The 23,666-nt window shown below is 36.2% G+C and overlaps 1 protein-coding gene across 2 annotated transcripts; it reads right to left on the bottom strand.

Annotated features, from left to right (window-relative positions):
• Nucleotides 1-608: 608 nt before the first annotated feature.
• Nucleotides 609-22,378, bottom strand: LOC129269088 (phosphatidylinositol N-acetylglucosaminyltransferase subunit Q-like). Of its 2 annotated transcripts, none has more exons than XM_064105317.1 (9): nt 22,216-22,378; nt 20,290-21,061; nt 18,661-18,825; nt 15,319-15,439; nt 12,015-12,141; nt 5,809-5,962; nt 4,088-4,280; nt 3,537-3,713; nt 609-2,915 (listed from the first exon to the last, which is right to left on the bottom strand). In XM_064105317.1, exons 2-9 carry the CDS (start codon nt 20,994-20,996, stop codon nt 2,769-2,771), a joined length of 1,791 nt encoding a protein of 596 aa, XP_063961387.1. In that variant the 5' UTR covers nt 20,997-21,061; nt 22,216-22,378; the 3' UTR covers nt 609-2,768. The 2 variants fall into 2 exon arrangements, with proteins under 2 accessions (XP_063961387.1, XP_063961386.1); XM_064105316.1 differs by lacking the exon at nt 22,216-22,378 and adding an exon at nt 21,922-22,084.
• Between the last annotated feature and the right edge of the window lie 1,288 nt (nt 22,379-23,666).

Genomic DNA, 23,666 nt, shown 5'->3' with positions numbered 1-23,666 from the left:
TCTCCCCTTTCTTTTCTTTCCCCTTCGCCTTTTCTCTTTTCTCCCTTCCTCTTCTTCTTTATACTCTCCATCTTTCTTTTCTTTCCCCCTTTCCCTGCTCTATCTTCCCTTTCCATTTTTTGTTCCCCTCTATTTCCTTCTCTTTCCCCCTTCCTTTACATTTCCCTCTCCCTCCTTTTTCTTCTCTAGCATTCCCCATTTCTCTTCTCCTTTTTTTCTGGGGGGGGGGGGTGGGTTGGCAGTGCCCCCTCCTTCTCTTTCCCCTTTCCTTTACATTTCCCTCTCCCTTCCCACTTTTTTCTTCTCTTGCATTTTCCCCTTTCTCTTTTTTTTTTGGGGGGGGGGGTGGGTGGGCAATACCCCCTGCCCCCCTATAAGGCTACCACCATCGATTGCATCCCTAATCCATTAAATTGCAAGTTTTTACATTAACCCACAAATGAAATAGAACAATGGACCATCTGCAGGCACAATATCACTGCTTACCAATTATCCCAAGCAGATTCATAAAAACACTGCCCCTCCACAAAAACCTTCAGCTCCAGTAAACATCCCAACACTTCTCGGATTTAAGATTCTTGAAAAGAAAAGGACCCAATTCAATCATATTATAAATCAAATAAATACAACTTTTAATTCAATATTACCGCTTTTCTGATAAAGAAAAAAAAATATGCAAAAATAACATTCAAAATCAGGCAAAACATTTTCAAGAGTGATGAAAGACTTTATATGAAAATCAAATACATCTGTCTGTATCTGATACGAGCTATAACACCGATTCCACAATAACAATAATCTCTTTTTAAAGCCGATATTTTGGCATACATGTACTTCCAGATTTTATATTTCACAGGCTTAATGACAAATTCAATAGATATATTGGTTTAAAGATGATGAATAATATCATCTTCAAATCAGAAAACCAGGAGCACAAGTTCAAACTGGAGGCTCAAAATTTCAACTGTTTAGCAGTTTTGGCCCGACCTACTCATTACATTATTACAATAAGACCGGCTTTCTGCCAAAGAAATTAAATCACACTTTTGCAAAATGCTTAATACTTTGAAATGTGTTGTCCTACGTCCCTTGACATACATGTATATGTGTCTTGGCTTACTTTCAAAGATGTCCAACTCATTATCATAATCATAATAATACAATAATAACTATACATAACATATTACATTAAAAAATAACTTTCATGAATTAACTAAAGCTTGTCTAAAACTTTGGCATTGAATGTGATTAAGAAGGGTCCACACAATACAAGCACTGCTTTTTAGTGGATCCCTCCATTTTCTCAGAATTTTATTTCATAATCTTTAAGATATTTTGCTTATATATAATACTCTGTTTTGTTTTACTTATAGATTAATATCATATATTGTACATGCCTCAATTTATTTTGTCTGTATAAGTTCATTGTAATTATTTCGACCACATTACTTTGTTCTGTTGAAAATGAAATAAAATAAATTGAATTATACTCTCATCTAATATTAAAACATTATAAAAGCGTAGTCGTCACTGGATATTTCAAATTCAAATTTGGCACTTTTTCAGCCGTTAGATTTAAAATCTGCCATTTACCTAACTTGTTTCAACTTCCAGACAGGACTGCTCCTCCATTTTCCATACAACGGTTAAGGTACGATTTTCCATTTGAACTCAATAGTCTCCTACAATAGTAATCATAGGATAGTAACACCCAAGTTTCAAGCAGTGGGTGTTCAAGTTAGAGCTGAATCCAAACTTGACTCTGGATTTAGAATACAATACTTAAGTTGTTACTGTTCTAGGTAGTTATGTACTGAGGGATGTAACACTAGCCCCACCACAAAAACTGGTGCATATTTTCTCCCCCAACACTAACATGACCATCCTTCGGCACCACACTCAAATGCTTATAAGCACCATACACTTCAGTCGGGAATTCACTCCCTACATGTGTACCCTCGATTTCATTTCGTAACAGATTCAAGCACCACCTGAAACACTTTTTGATCAAACATGGCTTTCATTAAGCTTTTTTAGGTATTCTTCTTGCTCCTATTCTAATCTTCTTTTCTCTTTGTTTTCCCTTTCTGCTGCTACTCCTCGTTTCTATTGCTATAACTGGCGGAGAAGCAAAATTAAAATTTGTAATGTCGTTTAAAACAGAAGTGTGCCCCCCCCTTTTGAAAGTGAAGAAAATCCTGGATCCGCCCCTGATTGCAATATATTATTGTTTGAATTTATTCTGTTTTTTTTTTATTTCACACTAATATTGAGATGGATATACTGCCTTAACAAGACGTCTGGGGGGTGTTTCACAAAGATTCAAGAATGACCTAGAGTCGCACTTAAATGCCTTAAAATGCACGACCACATTGGTCGGATCATGCCAAGAGGACGCGCACTACTGCGTATTAATCAATATGATTGCGCGTTACATAATCTATAAGCGTCGGCATTTAACTGCGACTCTAAGTCATACTTAAATCTTTGTGAAACACCCCCCTGGCTTTTATCACTCAGTGTATGTTGAGAGTCTTGGGGAGTGTTTCACAAAAAAAATTGAGTGTGACTTACATTTATGCTTAAATGCTAGCACGCACATGATATTCAATGTGCAATCTTATTGATAAATACACAGTAGGAGCGCTTCCACTTATCATGATTTGACCAATGGGGTGAGGCGTTTTATAGCTCACGCAACTGGGAAGTTAAGTGTGACTTTAAGTCACACTTAAATCTTTGTGAAACACCCCCCCCCCCCTTGATGCTTAACTGTGGTCCCCACCCCATGGATATATCAGTTGACCTCTGACAAGCTTTCTAAAGATGAGTAACAATGACATCTTCTCTGGTTTGAGAGAGACAGCGGGAGTATGTCCAACTTGAAGTGCTTCTTGTAAAGACATCAACTGAATCTGCACAAGAGAACAACGCCAATCATCATAAAAATTACAATCGTGTTAGAACGAGGTGCTTGGAATAATGTTATGGAGGCAAAACAATAGGAAAAGAAAACAAACAAAGGATATAAAGCTCAAATGGCAACGATAGAAATTGACACAAAGCTAGTAGATTCAAGGAGATGTACAAGGAGTACCGGTATATGTTAAAATACCATTAGAGCCTGTGATAGGGTACAAGTGACTGTAAAAACAAAAAAAGGGCAGAATAAAAAAAAAATAATAATAAAAGGGCAGAATGTTGGCAGATGAACGGATAGAGTAAAATAGTCCTTGTCGTAAATGCAAACAGGTTAAAGGGGAACAAACTGACACTGTGTGGTCCACCATACTGTGTGTCATAAATAGCTCGTCATAAAATATACCGTTTGGGATAGCTATGAATAATAAAGAAAACAATCAACCTAATTATTATTTGTATTGATGTGGCAAATTTACTACAGTACATGGAAATTAAATATTTTGAGAGGAAAAGTAGTTGTTTAGCTACTATTACTGCAGTATAAATGTGTTGAGTAGTGAATTCATTGACCCATCATCTCTTTCATCAAAACATACTGTACATGAATGGGTTACCTGCAGAGAAAGCGAAGCTGGTTGCCAAGGCGATACAGGAAGCACTTGGAAGTGGACTTCCTTGTTGAGCATGTTCGATCCGCCGAGCCATAGTAACAGTGAGAACCATGGGAAGGTATGGAGTAGCTCCCTCAAGAGAGTGAGTAGGCTTTGGATGCACAGTATCAATAGACGTAGCTAAAGGACACGTTGAAAAATTACAAATAAAACATGAAGGTTACTGCAATTGATATACCACTGTTGATGTTTTGAATGCCTATTTAATTCTTTCAGATAAAGAAAGCCTGTCTTTAGATTTGGTAAACCCCTCTTCTTAAAAATGTGTTCATTACTCTTCCAATTCATTACTACGTTCCAGAGTATGGATATGTATGCCCTAAACCAGTTGTGACGTGGATATGAAATGAAAATAAGTTTTACAGGATAATTTTTTCAATTTTACATGAACACGTATTTTGACTGAGTGCCCAATCAGAAAAGAAAATTGATGTTTTGACCGATCACTTATTGGAATCTAAATAACCAAAGTGAATATAGACCTATTTACTTACCAGGGTAAAGACAACATAGAAAAGAGCTGTGGTGGGTAGCATGAAGAACAGGATGGTGAAGAGGAGCGTCCCCATGAAGAGCTGATCAACGTCGTAGGAACATGAATCGACCCGCTGACGAAGAACATTCCACTTCTTGCCCTGAAACAGACGCGCCAAGGAAAGCAATCCTGCTATCTGAAGACTGTAGATTCTAATTGGGAAAAGTTTAGAATGGAAAATCTGACTAGGTGACTTGTTATGATCATGATTTCATTAATTTTCTACTTTCAGATAAACACTTTTCATACATACATATAATTTACAAACAAGGTAATAGATATCTTTGGTGGGAGGATCATAAAAAGCACATAGATGGCTTGGTAAAAGTTATCCTTTTTTGCCTATCATGACAAAGGTGCACAAGTTTGCCCCCCTAATAGATCAGTTCAGAGATAACTCATGGGCAATTTTGGTCAAATGACCTTTCTATTTTTTTTCATTATGATAGGCAGATTTCAAAGCAAGATATTGTGTAAGCATGCCTTACATAGCAGGATGGAGAAATTGCATAGACCAGGTGACTAGAATAGCACACAATGAATACTCCATGAAGGTATTTGTTGCATTTCTACTTTGAATGTATTAGCATGTTGTTATAACAATATACTTGGCCAACTGTGAAATGCGAAATACCAGTCGCTAGTGGGGACGCAATTTGTTTTTTGTGGATCTCGTGAAAAACACAATTCAAAAGAATATATAAATAATCAGGACATCAAAGTTGGTGCTTAACTCATTAAATATTAAATCACCATGTCACTTTAGTAAGAATGACCTTCTTCTGATCATGCCCAGAGTGGAAATCCGAACTGGCCTATTGTGGTGTAATCCTGAGAGATTGGTTGACAACAGTGTACACAACACCACAAAGTCATCACAGTGTGTTTCTCTTGCAAATGATTAGAAACCTCATTTGGATATTATGGTTTTCCTGGGATTGCACTGCTAGATCTACTGATTTGTCCACTGCACAACTTTGAACCTCTGAGTTTGGACAAATCGCATTTTGCTTATTTTCTGAAAATGTGAATGAAAAGCATCTTTGTAATATCAAAATTCTGGATGATTCCCAGAGGCCACTTCCATTCACGAGTGGAAACCATGTGTGACCATCATGGGGTTTCGAAAGGCACCCTAAACACGTATTTTCCATATTCTGAAAATGCACCCCCTTAACAAGTATTGGCGTGTGAAAACCTACCCTTAACAAGTATTGGAAACAAAATGGTACCCTTGACAAGTATTCCATTTAAAATAAGACCCTCTAAACAAGTACAACGATGTCTGAATTGTTATGGCATGGACGTCGGCTTACTTTCCTTGGGTTTAGTACCACCCCACACACCTCACTCAAATCGGACCCTAAACACATAGCTAGTGTAAAACTACTAGTGTTGGGGCAAAAAGTACATCCTATATTAAGTATTTTAGTCTAACCTTTTATATCCTCGCAAATTGGACTGTTAACATGTAGTTAACCTAGCAAAATATATACCCCTTTTTCATTATTTTAGTGTTTCTGACACCCCTATTACGTTACAAGCGTAACATGCCCTATCTTTAAAAAGAGATACTTTTTACGTGTTTTTGGTCACGCATGGTATCCACTCGTCAATGGAAGTGCCCCCCCCCCCCCCCCCTGGTGATGATTGCAAAAAACCTGTATCATAATGATCTACCTTGCAGCATACACGTAGAAACAGTAGATATGGAAAGTGAGAACTGATAGCAGGTCAGAAAACAGCGCTAGCTGAACAGATAACCCCAGTATCCCGGCTCCTGCTATGCACCACAGCAATGAAGTCATGATTGGAAGTAGAACACTTAGATATCCTGCAAAGAGAAAAACAAGAAATATGTTTCATCATTATCTATACCGGGACTTTAAGCGGTGAATTAAACAAGTATATCTCAGTCTGCATGACTTGCCTGTGCAATATAAGGGAATCGAAAGATGCATCAAAATCTAATGTACAAACCTTGCTGTACTTGTTGCTTTCTTGGGAGTGTCATTGTAGCGTCGTGGTCTGGTGGTTAAGACTCTTGTCTTTCAATCTTAAGGACATGGGTTCGATTCCAAACCATGCCGTATTTTCCTTCGTCAAGAAATTTACCCACATTGTGCTGCACTCAACCCAGATGAGGTAAATGGGCACTGGCAGGAAGTAATTCCTCAAAAAGCTGTGCCCACCGGGGTAATATTGGAGCGCCTTGAGCACCTAGCAAGGTGGATATGTGCCCTATACAAATCCTATATCATTTTTATTAGGTGGTCTGTCTATGACAGATCACCTCTTATGTTTGTCCGAATTTTCTTTCTTTATTTATTTTTATTTCTTATTTTTATTTCCTCCATTTCTTGTGGACAGCAAATCTCAGAAAGTTCATATTCAATAATCATCAAAATATCACCACATATCAACATCAATAAGACCTCAATTCTGCAAGAATCTTAATGTCATGACGTCATCATGACGTCATCTAGACGCCATTTTGTAAAATCACATTATCAATCATATCTCCATTATCAATTATCAAAAATAAATCAAATTCACATGACATAAACTTCAGATCAAGGGTCATCAGGTCATGTCATCAAAGGTCACCTGAAGGTCACGACGCGCGCGTACGCGCGCGTCAAAATTTTAAAATGCTAAAAATCACTTTTTGACCAAAACAGAGTACGTTTTAGGTCATTTTAAGGACGTTCCACAGTTAAAGTGAAATCCATGTCATTTTCACCAAACTTTGCACATAGATACTTTAGAACCTTAATATTCGAAATATGCAAAAATTAACATAGGTCCATGTGCTTGATTTTTTGCTATAGAGCTTCAAAGTTCACCTAAATTGATGTTCTTAAAAATTGCGCATTCAAAATAATTTGGCATTTTTAGACCTCACGAGATCACAATAATGAGTTTAAACCTTTATTACTCAGTCAAAATACATGAAAAAGTCATCAAATTTCGCAAGAGAGTTAATAATTGTATCGTTAGAATGGAGAATCTATTTATAGTGCTATTTGTTTGCAAATTTAAGTTTAACAGCACTGCCAGTTCTTAAAAATGGCGTAAAAGATAACAAAATCCTAATCTAAAAAATGTGAAATTTCAGTAACAAACTACAAACGTACAATAAATGCTGCACTTTATTCAAAATCCATGTCATTTTCACCAAAATTTGCAGAGTTGTAAAGGAAGGTATATCTAAGAGGTACAAACATTAAAAAATAGGGGTTAATGTGCTTGATTTTAAACTATCAGCATTTTTATTAGAGCAAATGTGCTTTTTAAAACACCAAAAATGCGCCGAATACTTTGTATCTATGTGAAGAAAAAATCAAAACCACTCTACCATTTATTCAAACTCGGGGTAATATTCGTGATTCTTGGCAGCACTGCAGAGTAAAGTATTTTGAAAGTGTAGATAATTTTTTTTAATCGTCCATGGAATAATTCCACTTTTTAGCTTCATGAAATAACACATCGGATCTGCAGTTTAAGTGCAGAAGATGAGAAAAATCAGCTCATACCCGCAGCTAATCAATCACCTGTTCATCCATTGTGACGTCAGCGCGCAGAGTGTAAACTATGCGCAGATCATAATGCGCACAAACATAACTGTGGAACGTCCTTAAGCATTTCAAAAAATTGCGCGCGCAAACGTATGCGCGCGCGTTTCCGCGCGTAACGCCTTGAATGCAACTCAGAAACACCGTTTTTTTTATTTCATTGCATTGATCATATAATTTTGAGCAATTTGATACCTTGATCAACCTTCTACGACCATTAATGAGGAAATTAACACCCGTTAAAGTTTGCAGCACGTGTGCGCGCGAGCTCTCACTATAGGCCATATATGGGCAAAAACATGCCTATAGAAAATCCGCTGTAGCTCTTCAGAACGCATGGGGACCCCCAATTTTTTTTTCATATTTTGATAGAGTATGAACTAGAGATATAATTTCATGTCTCATTTGACCCTCAAGTATATTATGACGTCATCAAAATGGCGTCGGAATTCAAAAAATCCATTTTGCCTATTATGACGTCATTATAATTATGCAAATCTTGCTCTAACTCCGTGAATATTGGTCAATTTTCACCCAATTTTTGATATGTTGTAGCTTAGTTCTTACTCTTTCTGAGTTATTGCCTTTATTTTTCATTTTGATAGACAAATCATCCTCAAAAATTGCAAATAATAATGGCATGTCATTTTTACTCATTTTGCGTGTAATCTCTATGGGACATGACTTTTTCTCAAAACTAGATTCTACATTCTTCTATTTCGTAAGCCATATCTCCAATTTTTGTTGCTAGTTATCCCTGAGCTTTTAGTATGTTGTAGCTGAGATTCTAAGCTTTCGGTTGCGTTTCCTTCATTTTCCGATCAGATGTCGGGATCATGCCCGTAATTCACTTGCAAGATTGGATTTGAGATTCTGGTGTTTTGCTTACGTGTTAAGTCTATGGGAAATATTCTAGCTCAATCGGTTAGGCGTCAGACTTACTTCTCATTCCATCATGCAGGCAGGGGTTCGAGTCCGCGGGTGAACATGATTTTTTTTTTTTTTTTTTTTTTTTTAGCTATCTTGTACGAAAGACCATTAGTGCCACGGAGAAAAAAAAACACTATTTCTACTAATCTGTTATAACAGATTACGGTATTTCTACTAATCTGTTTAAACAGATTATAATCTGTTATAACAGATTACGGTATTTCTACTAATCTGTTATAACAGATTACGGTATTTCTACTAATCTGTTATAACAGATTATAATCTGTTTAAACAGATTAGTAGAAATACCGTAATCTGTTATAACAGATTAGTAGAAATACCGTAATCTGTTATAACAGATTATAATCTGTTTAAACAGATTAGTAGAAATACCGTAATCTGTTATAACAGATTAGTAGAAATACCGTAATCTGTTATAACAGATTAGTAGAAATACCGTAATCTGTTATAACAGATTAGTAGAAATACCGTAATCTGTTATAACAGATTATAATCTGTTTAAACAGATTAGTAGAAATACTGTAATCTGTTATAACAGATTAGTAGAAATACCGTAATCTGTTATAACAGATTAGTAGAAATACCGTAATCTGTTATAACAGATTATAATCTGTTTAAACAGATTAGTAGAAATACCGTAATCTGTTATAACAGATTAGTAGAAATAGTGTTTTTTTTTCTCCGTGGCACTAATGGTCTTTCGTAATCTTGCCCACGATCAATTATAAGAATTCTAACAAATAATAGCTAAAATATTGCAAAATAAAACAGATTATAATTACTTTTTTATATCATATCTATTTATCTGTCTGTCTATCTACCTACATGACATATCTATCTCTCTGTCTAATATATATCTTTCTGTTTCAATACGTCCCTCTCTCTCTATCTATCCATATGTCTGTCTGTCTATCTACCTACATTGTATATCTATCTGTCTGTTTATCTCTCTCTCTCTCTCTCTGTCTAATATATATGTATCTATCTGTTTAGATATGTCTATCTATCTATCCATCCATCTGCCTGTCTCTATCTATCTATCTATCTATGTATCTATCTATCTATCTGTCTGTCTGTCTCTCTATCTATCTATCTATCTGTCTATCTATCTATCTATCTATCTATCTATCTATATGTCTGTCTCTCTATTCATCTATATGTCTGTCTCTCTATCTATCTCTGTCTCGATCTCTATCAATCTATATGTCTGTCTCTGTATCTATCTATATGTCTATCTATCTATCTATCTATCTATCTATCTATATATCTATCTATATGTCTGTCTCTCTATCTATCTATATTTCTGTCTCTCTGTCTATCTATATGTTTGTCTATCTATATGTCTGTCTATATATCCATGAAGCTATCACGAGAAGGAGAACCATCTTCCAATTTCTCTCTTAATCCTTTGTTATCGCTTCCTTCGGGCGAAGGAACGATATCTAACATCAATTGGCGAGCCGCCAGGCGAAAGTTAGAGCCCGCTTACATAACGCGATAGGACCACGCAGCATGAAGCTATTACGAGATAGCTCGTAATAGCTTCATGATATGTCTGTCTCTCTATCTATAAATATGTCTGTCTATCTATCTGTCTATCTATCTATCTGTCTGTCTCTCTTTCTATCTATATGTTTATATATGTTTTATTAATATAACCACCAATCATCTCTCTATCTATCTATATATCTATATATCTATCAATCTATCTCTCTATCTCTAAGTCTGTCTCTCTATCTATCTATATGTCTGTCTCTCTATCTATATGTCTGTCTCTCTATATCTATCTTTATATGTCTATGTTTTATTAATATAACCACCTATAATTTATCTCTCCATCCATCACTCCATCCATCTAATATAATTATCTTTCTTGTATGTATCTGTTTGATTATGTAAATCTGTTTGTCTATCTATTTTTCAATCTAATATCTGTTTAAATATTTTTTTCCTGTTTATCTATCTATACGACAGACCACCTAATTCGTCCGCATGACGAATTAAAATCTAGTTCTTATTATATTTCTTTTATTGATGAATGTCCCATTGCATTTTTTCGTTACAAAAATCTGCACTGGATCCTGGTCTATAAAAAGAAAACAACAACTAATGCAAGACCAGAGTGGATAGGTGTTGGCTCCTTCGCAGCCATGGTTTGTACAAGTCTTCTGTATCAGACTATTGCTCACGTATTGCATAACAGCATCACACTCGAACAAAGGCAAAGACAAAAACTGCAACCTCCACTTACATTATAGCCTGGGGCGAGGCAAGGGCATTTTTTTAACAAATTGCCTGAGAATTGGTGTGGGTGCCAAATGCAATTGCCTACATATTGGCTAAATGTAAGTACTTCTCTCACACGCAATACAATCTGATGAATTTATTCTTGCCTATCATCATGATTTGCTATAGAATTTACATTTTTCTAGCGTTACTTTCAGATTACTTCATGTTTATAAAAAAATATTACTCCGTTTCAAATATACTGAGGACATTTGCATGATAATGTTAACAAAAGGTGAATTAATTAATTATTTTTCATCACTGATACTTATATTGGCATCATTGCCATGTTAATGTATTGATTGAGATTCTGTCAGAACAGCATAGGTGAACAGGGGCCATTCCACAGAGAGCAAGACCGCTGAAAGACCTTTCAAAGACCATGAATTTTGGTCGATCTTACAGAGGTCTCTCAATGAACCTACAATGGTCTTTGAGGTCTTACACGAGTCCTGACCAATCTTTCAGCGGTCTTTGTGGTCTTCATGGGCTCCAAAACTTTTTGAAACGGTTCAAAACAGTCTTAAAACAGTCTTACAAGAAAATGGTCTTTCAGTGGTCTTTCAGCGGTCTTTCAGCAGTCTTTCGATGAACTTTCAAAGGTCTTAATAGTCTTTCAATGATCTTTCGGCAGTCTCTCAAGATTTTTGCGGAGATCACTGTAAGACTCCTGAGAGATCATTGAAAGATCATTGAAAGACCATTGAAAGACCAGGCAAAGTCCATGGAAAGAATTCTGAAAGATCACTTGTTGCATAAAAGATCTCTGAAAGACCATTGAAAGATCTCTGTAAGACTACTCTAAGACCAGTATGACAAGAAATATCCATCAGTCTTTCAGAGTTCTTTGAGGGGTCTTTCTGAGCCATTCCACAGAGATGACAAATTCCAGTGATCTTGAAGACCGCTGTAAGACCTCATCAATTTGAAGTCTTTCAGTGGTCTTTCAACGGTCTCCGTTTTGTGGAATGGGGGCCTATTGAATCTACAAGCTGGAATCTGTTGATTCATATGTTTATTGTGGTGCAAATTGGCCTTTGTTTGGCACTGCAAGAGTTAACATAATGTACTTACCAATCCAAAGGTAGACATGATAGAGAAAAAAGTTTCCTAAGAAGTGAGCCAAGAAAGTGTTGAGCTTCAGACCAGCTGGGGCACCCATTAACCAGTGTAGTAAATGCTGTAGACCAATGCCTGTTTGCTGACAAAAAAAACATAACAAAATAAGCAGTATAGTTACCCCACCGGTGTAATTATTGTAGTTGCACATATCCCAGGACGAAATTCCATTAGGGTCCAATAGCCTAAAGGACCATCAGAAACCATTAGAGCTGTTGGAGTCTAATGGTTTATGAAATATGGGACCAACAGAACCATTAGAAAAATATCTATTGGACCAACATCCACCTACAGAAAAATGCTGATGGACTAACAGAAAATTTCTGTTGGTTAAATATAAATTATGTTGGACCAACAGAAAACATCTAATGGACCCATAGCATAAATCTAATAGACCAATATGTAATTTATATTGGGCGAACAGAAAACTTCTATTGGGTCCTACAAAAAAAATCATATTAGACCCACAGGAAACTTTTATGGCCCCCATAGAAATCTGCTATTGGACCAACAGGAAACCTCTATTGGACCATCAAAAATATTCTATTAGACCCACAGGAAACTTCTATTGGACCAACAGAATAATAATATTGGACCAACAGAAAACCTCTATTGGACCATCAAAAATATTCTATTCGACCTACAGGAAACTTCTAAGGGACCCATAGAAATATGCTATTGGACCAACAGAAAACCTCTATTGGACCATCAAAAATATTATATTAGACCCACAGGAAACTTCTATTGGACCAACAGAATAATTCTATTGGACCATCAAAAATATTCTATTAGTCCCACAGGAAACTTCTATTGGACCAACAGAATAATTCTATTGGACCAACAGAAAACTTCTATTGGACAATCAAAAATATTCTATTAGACCCACAGGAAAATTCTACTGGACCAACATAATAATTCTATTTGACCAACAGAAAACCTCTATTGGACCATCAAAAATATTATATTAGACCCACAGGAAACTTCTATTGGACCATATTGGACCAACAGGAAACCTCTATTGGACCATCAAAAATATTCTATTAGACCCACAGGAAACTTCTATTGGACCAACAGAATAATTCTATTGGACCAACAGAAAACCTCTATTGGACCATCAAAAATATTCTATCAGACCCACAGGAAACTTCTATTGGACCAACAGAATAATTCTATTGGACCAACAGAAAACCTCTATTGGACCATCAAAAATATTCTATCAGACCCACAGGAAACTTCTATTGGACCAACAGAATAATTCTATTGGACCAACAGAAAACTTCTATTGGACCATCAAAAATATTCTATTAGACCCACAGGAAACTTCTATTGGACCAACAGAATAATTCTATTGGACTAACAGAAAACCTCTATTGGACCATCAAAAAATATTCTATTAGACCCACAGGAAACTTCTATTGGACCGACAGAATAATTCTATTGGACCAACAGAAAACTTCTATTGGACCATCAAAAATATTCTATTAGACCCACAGGAAAATTCTATTGGACCAACAGAAAACCTCTATTGGACCATCAAAAATATTCTATTAGACCCACAGGAAACTTCTATTGGACCAACAGAATAATTCTATTGGACCAACAGAAAACCTCTATTGGACCATCAAAAATATTCTATAAGACCCACAGGAAACTTCTATTGGACTGTCAGAATAATTCTATTGGACAAACAGAAAACCTCTATTGGACCATCAAAAATATTATCTAAGGGCGTGTTTATGCTTCCACTTTTCAAGCCAGAATCAGCGTTTCCATATGTGATTAGTCCAAAACACGGTTGCGCCCATGCTTACTTTCATTTAAACGACGTTTCAAAACGCCGATCGTAAACTCACAAAAAGGTACATTTCAAAACGTTGTTTGACCAGAATCAGGGTTTCTGGGGAAGTATTAACAGAACCACGATCGTAAACGTGTTTAAATGACGTCATTTGGTACATGCTTCCGGTGAGATGAAAATCCGCGGGCAAATAGAGTCACATGGTTCTATATCTCCACGGAATTACCTCTCATCTCTCTGGTTCTGATACTGACCAATGTACATTTGCATGTGTGATTAATAATTTAAGTACCGGTACTATAACTATACTCTTCTAATTTGTTATCACCATGAATAAAAATCTCGGAACATGAGTTATGATGAGGAGACATCGGTGAGCCTAGTAGCATAAACAAAGTAATAGATGTCTTATTATTTCCTTATGTATACTTTAATATTCTTTATTTTTCTCACTATTATCATCACCATGGTGGAAATTCTATGGCTATGTCAAGTTGCTCCATGCAATTACTAAAAATATCGGAAATTTTTGTTGATGTTTAAATAATAGTCGACCATAACAACACTCGGAAAAAATAAACTTTCGAAAAAGGGCGCGCCCAATTTGATCTCGCTTTCCTGTTCAACGAAAATGACGATGAGAAGCCAGCTGTATATCGTGATTTCACCTCTGAAAAGTTAAGCATAAACAGCACTCCCAGAACCACGTTTACGATCGGCGTTCTGAAACGACGTTTGAAAATGCTGATTCTGTCTACGCAATGGAAGCATAAACACACCCTTAGACCCACAGGAAACTTCTATTAGACCGACAGAATAATTATATTGGACCAACAGAAAACCTCTATTGGACCATCAAAAATATTCTCTTAGACCCACAGGAAAATTCTGTTGGCAAGGGAATCCTAAACAAAACAACCTTAAGTCTGGCCGCCTCAATCATTTTCAGGAGAAAGACCCGCATCTTTTTACATACTCTGATACGATTACACTCAGAAGAAAAATAAATCCAGCTTTAAACTATATAGATTGAGGGTATGATAAATGAATGAAAAGAAAATGTATTCCACTAGTCCATTCGCATTAAAAAATTAATTTGTATTCTTAGAAATATTCATCATGAGAACAACTCAAGTAGGAAGTGGGTGGATGATTATCTAAATGTGACATCACTTTTTCCTCTTTTAAATAATATGAGTAATGATAGAGTACACAGCTTGAATCTCTCTTTTAAAATCAAACGTTTTTCCTTGTCTCTTACCTTTTTCTACATTTTCCCCTTCTCTTTCTGTTTCACACTATTCAAACAGATGACAGAATTCTCGATAAACTTTTGCTCTTCCTTCCATTTACAGGCATTTGCTTTGATTTTTGACAATCGTAAATTCCTGTATTTATCACTTCCGCAAATGGTCCCTATTCTTTGATTGACTTTAGGGCAAACCTGCCCGCTATACTTACATCGGCCCAATCTTGGACATTAGCTGCTAGTAAGGACAGTAGATCAGCATTGTGCATCCATATCAACATCAAAACACCAAGTACAAGATCAACCATCAAAGTAGAAAATGAATTGCCAACCCTGAAAGAAATAATTAAAAAATACATTTATCTCATGGTTATCATAAAGTCAAGAAATCACTGAGGAAGCAGGGATCTGTTTCATAAAAAGTTACAGCTATGGAAACTTTGCCATCATGACAACTACCATGGTAACAGGGGCTCAGCAGCGAATAACAATCAAGGGTTCCATGATGGTAGTTGCAATATTAGCAAAGTTACCAAATCTTTATGACAGATAGCCCAGGCCTTAAATATCAGTATTGTAGGGCGAGACAACTTTTCTATGGGGGTACATTTAGATATTTCAGCATAAATGCAAAGAAAGAGAAGGGCAAGACAAATTTCCAAAGCCAACGAGAGAGGTATTGAGGCTATTCAATAAGGCATGGCTTCCGATATGGCTTCTGATTAATATCAGCCCGGAGACAATGTCATTTGTACTCCATGGTCCATATTCTGAACTAAGGTTTAATCTAAACTCTCGTCTGAAGTTGTGGTTTAACTATGGAAAGCCAAACGTAACAGAAGTCTCAAGGAAATGAGGGTGAATTAATCAGCTCATTTGGCACTCTAACCATTCAAAACTGTGTGAGAATAATAACTTAAACAGTTTTCTTTACCATTCATGCATGGATAAAGAAATCAGTAAACATAAGAAGCATTCAATGTTAAGAAAGTCTTCTCATTTTTGGCTTCTCATAATTTTAGTCATGACTTAGACCACGGTCTAACTTAGACCCGACTTCAGAATACGGCCCCATGAGCAGTATGAATGATTAATCAGTTTGCTTTTCATGTTTGCTGGCCCGGGTGACATTGAATGTAATCTTATGATGGATGTTTCTATTTCATCGAAAGTTGTGTTACACGTATATGGATCTTTTCACCTCATAGGATTAGTCTTTGGATTTTGAAAAAGAGGGTCACAGGTGTGAATCCTTCAGCAAGAAGATTGGGCGCACATTTTTCGGAAGAGGACGTGACACGCGGAGACGAGGAAGAGGACGTTACACGCGGAGACGTTGTCTGTAATGGCAGATTAAATTTTCCCTTTTTTCTGGATCTATGTACTTTTTTAGAATGCTCCATTACCATTGGTGTTATTATGAGCAAAGAGAATTCCAACAGATCTGAAAGAGAACCATATCTTTTAAGAAAGAGGAAAAATAAAGTTCTTGTGTCGCTCTACAAAGTAATACACATCCCGATATACGGATCTCTGAAGGTGCCACGTCGGGCAACCAGACGGCTGAAGCCTTTTCAACAAATCCGACTGTGTCTACGCATACGGTTACTACACCTGCCTGCGCAGAAGATACACACTACCAGTTTACCTCTGAGAAAACCAACATGGCATCCCCCCATGGAATTCCACACCGGTAAGTCACTCAGACTTTACAAAAACAACTGAAAGGATAATTGAGAAGTTAGATACCTTAAACTCGAATGTATCAGCCATATGAAGGGAAGATTCAGAGATTCGGGCAGATATGGCTGATTTGCAAGCCGCAGTCAAAGAAACAAGGGAAAGATTGACAGTTATCGAAAATGATACTTTGCCAAAGATGCAAACAAAGAACGAAAACGTTGAGAATGAATTAAAACAAATGATAATGGCTTTAGAGCTTCATGATCGGAAAATGAATCTAATGATATACGGAGTAGAGAAAAAGAAAGATGAACAAGTTGTTGAGGTTGTGAGAAAGATCATTCATGAGCTTGGGTTTTCGAAGGAAGAAGCGCTGAGTATGGTCATTTCAAATGCACATCGACTGCCAAGACACATCACACCCGGAAGTGATGAAAGTAGGCGTGGTCATGATCCAATCATTGTACGCTTTACTACTACTAAGTACTAATTATAATAATAGGCATTTATATAGCGCCATCTATCTAGAGATATTCTATTCCGAGGCGCGTTGTTATTATCATTATTACCCCGGCTTTAGCTCGAGCTGCCTGTCAGCGCTCATGCATTCAAGGAATTAATCCTGGCGGGTACCCATTCACCTCACCTGGGTTGAGTGCAGCACAATTTTTTCAAAGTCAGAAGACTAATCCACTGGGCCACAATGCTCCACAACTACTACCATGTTGGATAGAGATGCCATTCTAAGTGCGTATCAACGAGCCGAAAGTCCGGTGACCTCATCACAAGGTCAACATGCTATCCGTCACGCATTCCGCGTCGTAACCGACCTGCCTGCACCGATGAAGAGAAGGCGATTCTTGCTCTTGCTTGAGCAAAAAGCATATCAGATGAGAAAGAATGAGAATAAATCTACAAGAATCAGATTAAATGGTGTAAATCTGCATCTAGAGTGTAGGGAGAGAGGATCTTCATCAGCTTGGCGTATTGTTCTTGGCTGACACACCGTATATGGCTTGCAGATCGAAAACATAACAATAAAAAATGTAAGAAAATGAAGAGAGAAAAGTTGGTGAAAATAAGCGGCGAAATAGCTTACCTTCGATTTTATCAGGAACGCTTCTTTTCATAATGATTAAATTAACCTCTCAACGAACATATGTTTAAAAAACCTTCATACTTGCGATCAAGTACCTCTTATAATCAGATATCTACAGCTGACCAGACAGCTTTTTAAAGAGAATGTGATAATAGATTAGTTTAAAAAGGAAGGATTAAAAATGTGTTTATTCATCATTCCGGGGAAAATTTCTTTAAGAAGCACTGGTAAAATCAGCATTTACGTGAGATGAGGACACAGTTCCTTTCAACGCAAGGAAAGCAATTGAAACAATGAGAACTTAGATGATTATTTTTATTCTTAGTCAGCAAGGAAATGATCCACGCTGTGCCACACTCTACCTAGGTAAAGTGAATGGGTACTCAGCAGGATAGATTAGAAATTACAGGTCCAGCTAAAGCTAGGGTAATAATAATAACCAAAGTTTGCCTCAGAATAGACTACTAGTATTTCATGAGAGATATAGATATATCAATATAAATATCATTATTTAATTATCATTATCATTATTATTATCATTATTATCATTATTATTATCATCATTATTATCATTATCATCATTATTATAATTAACATTAATATTATTATCATTATCATCACTATCATCATTATTATCATTACTATCATTATTATGATGATTATCATTTTGATGATGATGATTATTATTATTATCATCATCATCATTACACCCAGACAACAGGGCACCATAGATATGAAATTAGCTTGAAAATGAAAGCACACAAATCCTCACCTGATGAAATCATTGCTCGACCTTCTGACCTCTTCTGATAATCCCTCTTCTCTACCTTTGTCGTCCTTCCTCATGAACTCCCAGAACTGGTTTAATTTATTGGCAAGATGAGATCCAGTCGAGGGGAATGTGAGAAATCCATACAGGCGGTCACTCTGAATTAATCTAGAATCATGCAAATAAAAAAAGATCAAAGCACAGAAGCTGACACAGTCAAAGATCAAGAAGAAGGTGCGGTGTCCTATGTAATCATGTTGCCAAGGCTGTGGGTGTTATTTACCGTTTGAGACACTTTCCAAGATATATTTTGATTATGTTATATTATGCTTTGATTTACTCCCACATAAATTATTGGAATATTGCTTGGTCAAATAATCATGATTATTTTATGACTAAAAAGCTGTACGAATTTTATCTAATTCACCGTATAATGCCCACTCCTTGCCAATATTTTCTAAGCTGACAAATATGACAAATAAATTGAATGTTGCCATATTTATGTTTATGTTGTCTAAAGGCATTTTACCTACTCTGATAGCATCTAAATTTGTCCTTAATTGTAATGTACATAAGTATACTACACGCGATGCTGTAGAATACCATATTCCTTAAGTCAGAACTAATTTTTCAAAGAATACTGTATTTTATAGCGGTCCTCATCTTTGGAGTACTATTCCAAACCATCTTAAGAATCAACTTTCTGTTTTACAGTAAACGTTCCTTTCAATTATTTTTATTAAACTTGTACTCAGTAACTTGATATTATACATGAATGTTTACGACTTTGACTTTTTCACTTTTTCATTTTTGTCCCCCCCCCCCCTTTCTTACTATATCTTACTTACTATCATGTGGAATAAGTGACCAAAGTGATTCCTTTTGTAAGCAAATCTTTATCATCTTTACCGTCTGTACATTATCATTATAATATACCAAGCATGTTATCTGAAAAAGTTATGACCACACATGTGTGTTCTAAAATGAATTTCAAAAATATTAACTAGGCAAATATAAGGCAGGTTACATGTACCCTGAAGAAAATGGCAATTATCAAAAACATGACAAGCAATCTTGTGGGGCGTTGCAAGAAACTTGTGATTGATTGCAAGTCTATTGTTGGTCCCTAAATCAATCATATGTCTTGTAATTAATTGTAGATTTGTGATTGATTGCTAAACTGCTTCTTGAAACAATTTGCTACAGTTGAAATTGATCTATTAATTTTAAAATTGCAACAGCTATTGATTGCAACATAATATTTGCAATTGATTGAAAATATTTTCTTGCAACACCCTGTTGGACGTTTACAGAGGCAGAACTTATCATAAATCAAGCCAACAGAAAAAAAATGTGACATCACAGCTGTATTCATCCCACAACTGGTTGTCAACAGCTCAAAATAGCCCAAGCTTTTTCAGATCACGTTTATAGTGCTTGCCTCTAACTTACTGATACCTACCTACTATAGAACAGGGATTTTTTTCACTTTCTGTAACAAAATACTGTGACATCACTAATTCTAACATTTTTATACTACAGCACAGCACTATCTCGAAGAAGAAACAGGAAAATACAAAAATGAAATAGAGATTCAACTACCATTTCATGTTGTGTATTGCAGGTAATCACCTTGTTTCCTTGATACTGTCCAAGCAGTAAAACAGAGATCTCATGAATAAGACTGGCAAGATAAAACAAATCTCACAGATTTGACTGCATATACGAAATCCTTTACTACTGGAGTTTCTTTGTAAACATGACATGGGTATATTGGGAGGAGACGCCGGAAGTGCATTCTTAGAAAAGTGACGGACAGCTGAAAATAAGAAGTCCACTGCCTCACATTGGTGGGTTATGGGTTTCTTATGTTCCTTCAACATGGAAGGCGTGGATCCATGAGAATCATTCTTCGCTGAATCTGCACCCCGCTTGCTATCGTCTAAACAGACGTACTGGGCGTTTAGTATATGATAATCATTGAACAGTACGAAGAGAATGCGAATGTTCCCTGGACCGCCTACATGTTGCCAAGGTGATCGGACGATCCTACAAGCCGGAATCTCATTGTGATGTTTTTGTGTCATTTCAACGATGCAGCCGATGTGACGACTCTTCTCGTCTGTATCTGGTCTCGGGTCTCTGCTCACGTTCTCATATATACCGATGACAGGGAGATTAATCTCCAGTTCTGGAGCATGATCATCTTCAGATGGATGGACGATGGCTAAAACACACATGCACCGTTTGTCCGGGTGTGTGGTTCCAAGGCACAACCCACTCCTTGCATTCAACAAGCTTTCAGGGAAGAAGATTTTGAGTACAGCAGTCCCCTCCATACTTCTTCCAGTCCGAGATGCATCCAAACAATTCAAATTTCCATTTAAATCCCACAGTGCAGGCTCTGTAGTAAAAAACAAAACAATCAAAGAAAATAATAATGTTATTAGATTAATCTTTTTATACTTATACAACATAAAACAGTCTTTTCCAATATTTGGTCATTTGCTAAAGCATGTGGTTTCACTTTTTATTCCTCAAGTGACCGATTGTCACAGGAAATGAAGTTTACTTGTATGTACGTAAGATTCAAATTAAATTAAAGAAACATTGAAAACAATTTTACATTTGGGCAAATAGCATGCAGAAGCAGATTCTAAATCTAGATCTAGACCTCTATATGAAATTGCTTTAAAATCATTACTCTCTTAAAATTAGCTGAAGAAAGGAGTCGGAGTGTCAGAAATGTTCCTTCCTGATTTCGGTTGTACTTGTAGGCCTAAACTAAAGCTACATCATCATCATCTACTAGTCTACGGTCTCTGTTATGTTAGTCGTTCCGCTGAACTCCGTTGGCTCCACTCACCAAATAGAGAGACCGAAATTCTAGCTCGATCGGTATATACAGGGACTCAATGGCCATACATGTATTAAGTTCGGATAAAACAGGGAAGTGAAGTTGCACGACAGCCGAAGTAAGTCACTGTTTTTTCCCCTTTTTTTGTTTATTTTTGGTGCAATTCAGGCCAAAACGGAATATTATTATCTTTACTTTGGTCATGTTGGTACAGTTCATTTTAAATATTTTTATGAAATAAAGACAAAAATCGATGAGCCCCGTCGGGAGGATTTTGCATTGTTAACCCCCTAATGGTGGCTGCACGATAGCGAGCCGTCTGATCGAGGAGAAATTAAAAAAAATATAAAAATGTTTAAAAACTCCTCGAAACATTAAACAGACAGCTGCCAGCTGTCTAGAAACACCATGTTGTTGTTGTTGTGGGTCGTTTCCACACCCAAATGATCTCCTCGGTATACTCTCAGTGTGTCTGTCACAAGGTTGATGAGCTGCTAGTGCTTGTTGGTAGTATTTGCTTAGAAACACCATTGCTTTTTTTTTAGCCCAGTCCCACTCATAAACATTTGTGTTAGTGAACATTAGAAGAGAAGGGAGTAACATTTTCTGGGGATCTAAATAAATTTCTGACATGCCCATTTGTATACCATTTTCATCACAAAGTCTGCCACAAATTCATTAGTAATTTAATTATTACTTACAATCAAAGATAAATACTTGGTCGAATTTCAGACTGTTGAACATGGTCCTGAACTTAGTCTTAGTTACAGCGTCTCGAATGACACAAAATTTTCACGCAATATTGAGCACTCGTCATTCATCCCTATAGTCTATTCATCCCCATTCGCATTCGAGTCTCTATGTGGCAACTAACATGTCACAGAAAAAAATCTATATTCAGATTCTCTGCACCTTTGATCTGAACTCTGAGAACACAAACAAATAAAAATAATAATAATACCCCCTTTTAAAACTTAATGGAAATAAGATGAGGTTATATAAAGGCTAATAAAATTTCCCCAATAAGTGGTACTCTTTATTGTGTGAAAATGATATACTGTATATTGGGGAAAATAATTTCGTAATATATTGCTGGCCAGCGAAGATTGCCCATTTCACCATTATGTAAGTGTGTTTAAAATAAAGCCGTTTAATTGTTCCATAATTAACTATTGGTCATACGAATCAAACTCATATTTTATTCTTAAAGCTAATAGGGCCTATTCTATGAAAACAATATAGTACTCTTGCCAGCTCTTAATTGTTAGATCACACCGGCTTATAGATGTTAGTATCCCCTAAGCCCTCTTATCAAGAAGAAAAAAAAATCATGTTATTATTCATGCTTTTAGCTTTATTTTTGTTACACACATACACTGCATCTATAGGTTCGATCCATATAATGTAATTTATGTAGTTTTGTAATATGTTTCATTTGTTCACTTTGTCTTATTACGTATTATATTTATAACGATCTCTATGATTCTATTTGTCATTTACATCATCAATATACCTGGCAAAATGAAAATGAAATATTCTAGAGAATATTAATTTAAAATGCTACCTAATTTGGAATCTTATCGATAGGTAATTCTCTTACTCTGGTTATGTTTATTTTTCTCCTTTTTGACATCTTGTTCTTTTGCTATTCAGAAGTGTACGTCGTTTTTGTTAAATACACCCCCTAAACTTGTAATTCTATTTCTTCTATTGTTCCACCAGAATAGGGCCTATATTTAAAAAAATACATTCATGCGAATTGCATATACTATTTTAGAGCATATACTGGGTCAGGGATCGGAATAATTAGCTAAGGCGGAAAAGAGATCCCCTTCCTATCGCCCTCTTCCTGCTCTTCCCCTTCCTTATTATTTTTTCGTTCTTTCTTTCTTCCTTCCTTCTTTTTCTTTCTTTCTTTTTTCTTTCTTTCTTTCTTTCTTTCTTTCTTTCTTTCTTTCTTTCTTTCTTTCTTTCTTTCTTTCTTTCTTTCTTTCTTTCTTTCTTTCTTTCTTTCTTTCTTTCTCTCTCTCTCTTTTTTTCTTTCTTTATTCATTTTCTTTCTTTCTTCCTTCTTTCCTTCCTTCCTCAATTTCTTCCTTCCTTCCTTTCTTCCTTCCTTCCTTCATTTCTTCCTTCCTTCCCACCTTCCTTC

The sequence above is a fragment of the Lytechinus pictus genome, chromosome 10 (assembly GCF_037042905.1).
Source record: "Lytechinus pictus isolate F3 Inbred chromosome 10, Lp3.0, whole genome shotgun sequence".
Lineage (NCBI taxonomy): Eukaryota > Metazoa > Echinodermata > Echinoidea > Temnopleuroida > Toxopneustidae > Lytechinus > Lytechinus pictus.
The sequence above is the reverse complement of the archived record's forward strand: the minus strand, read 5'-3'. Positions and strand labels throughout refer to the sequence as shown.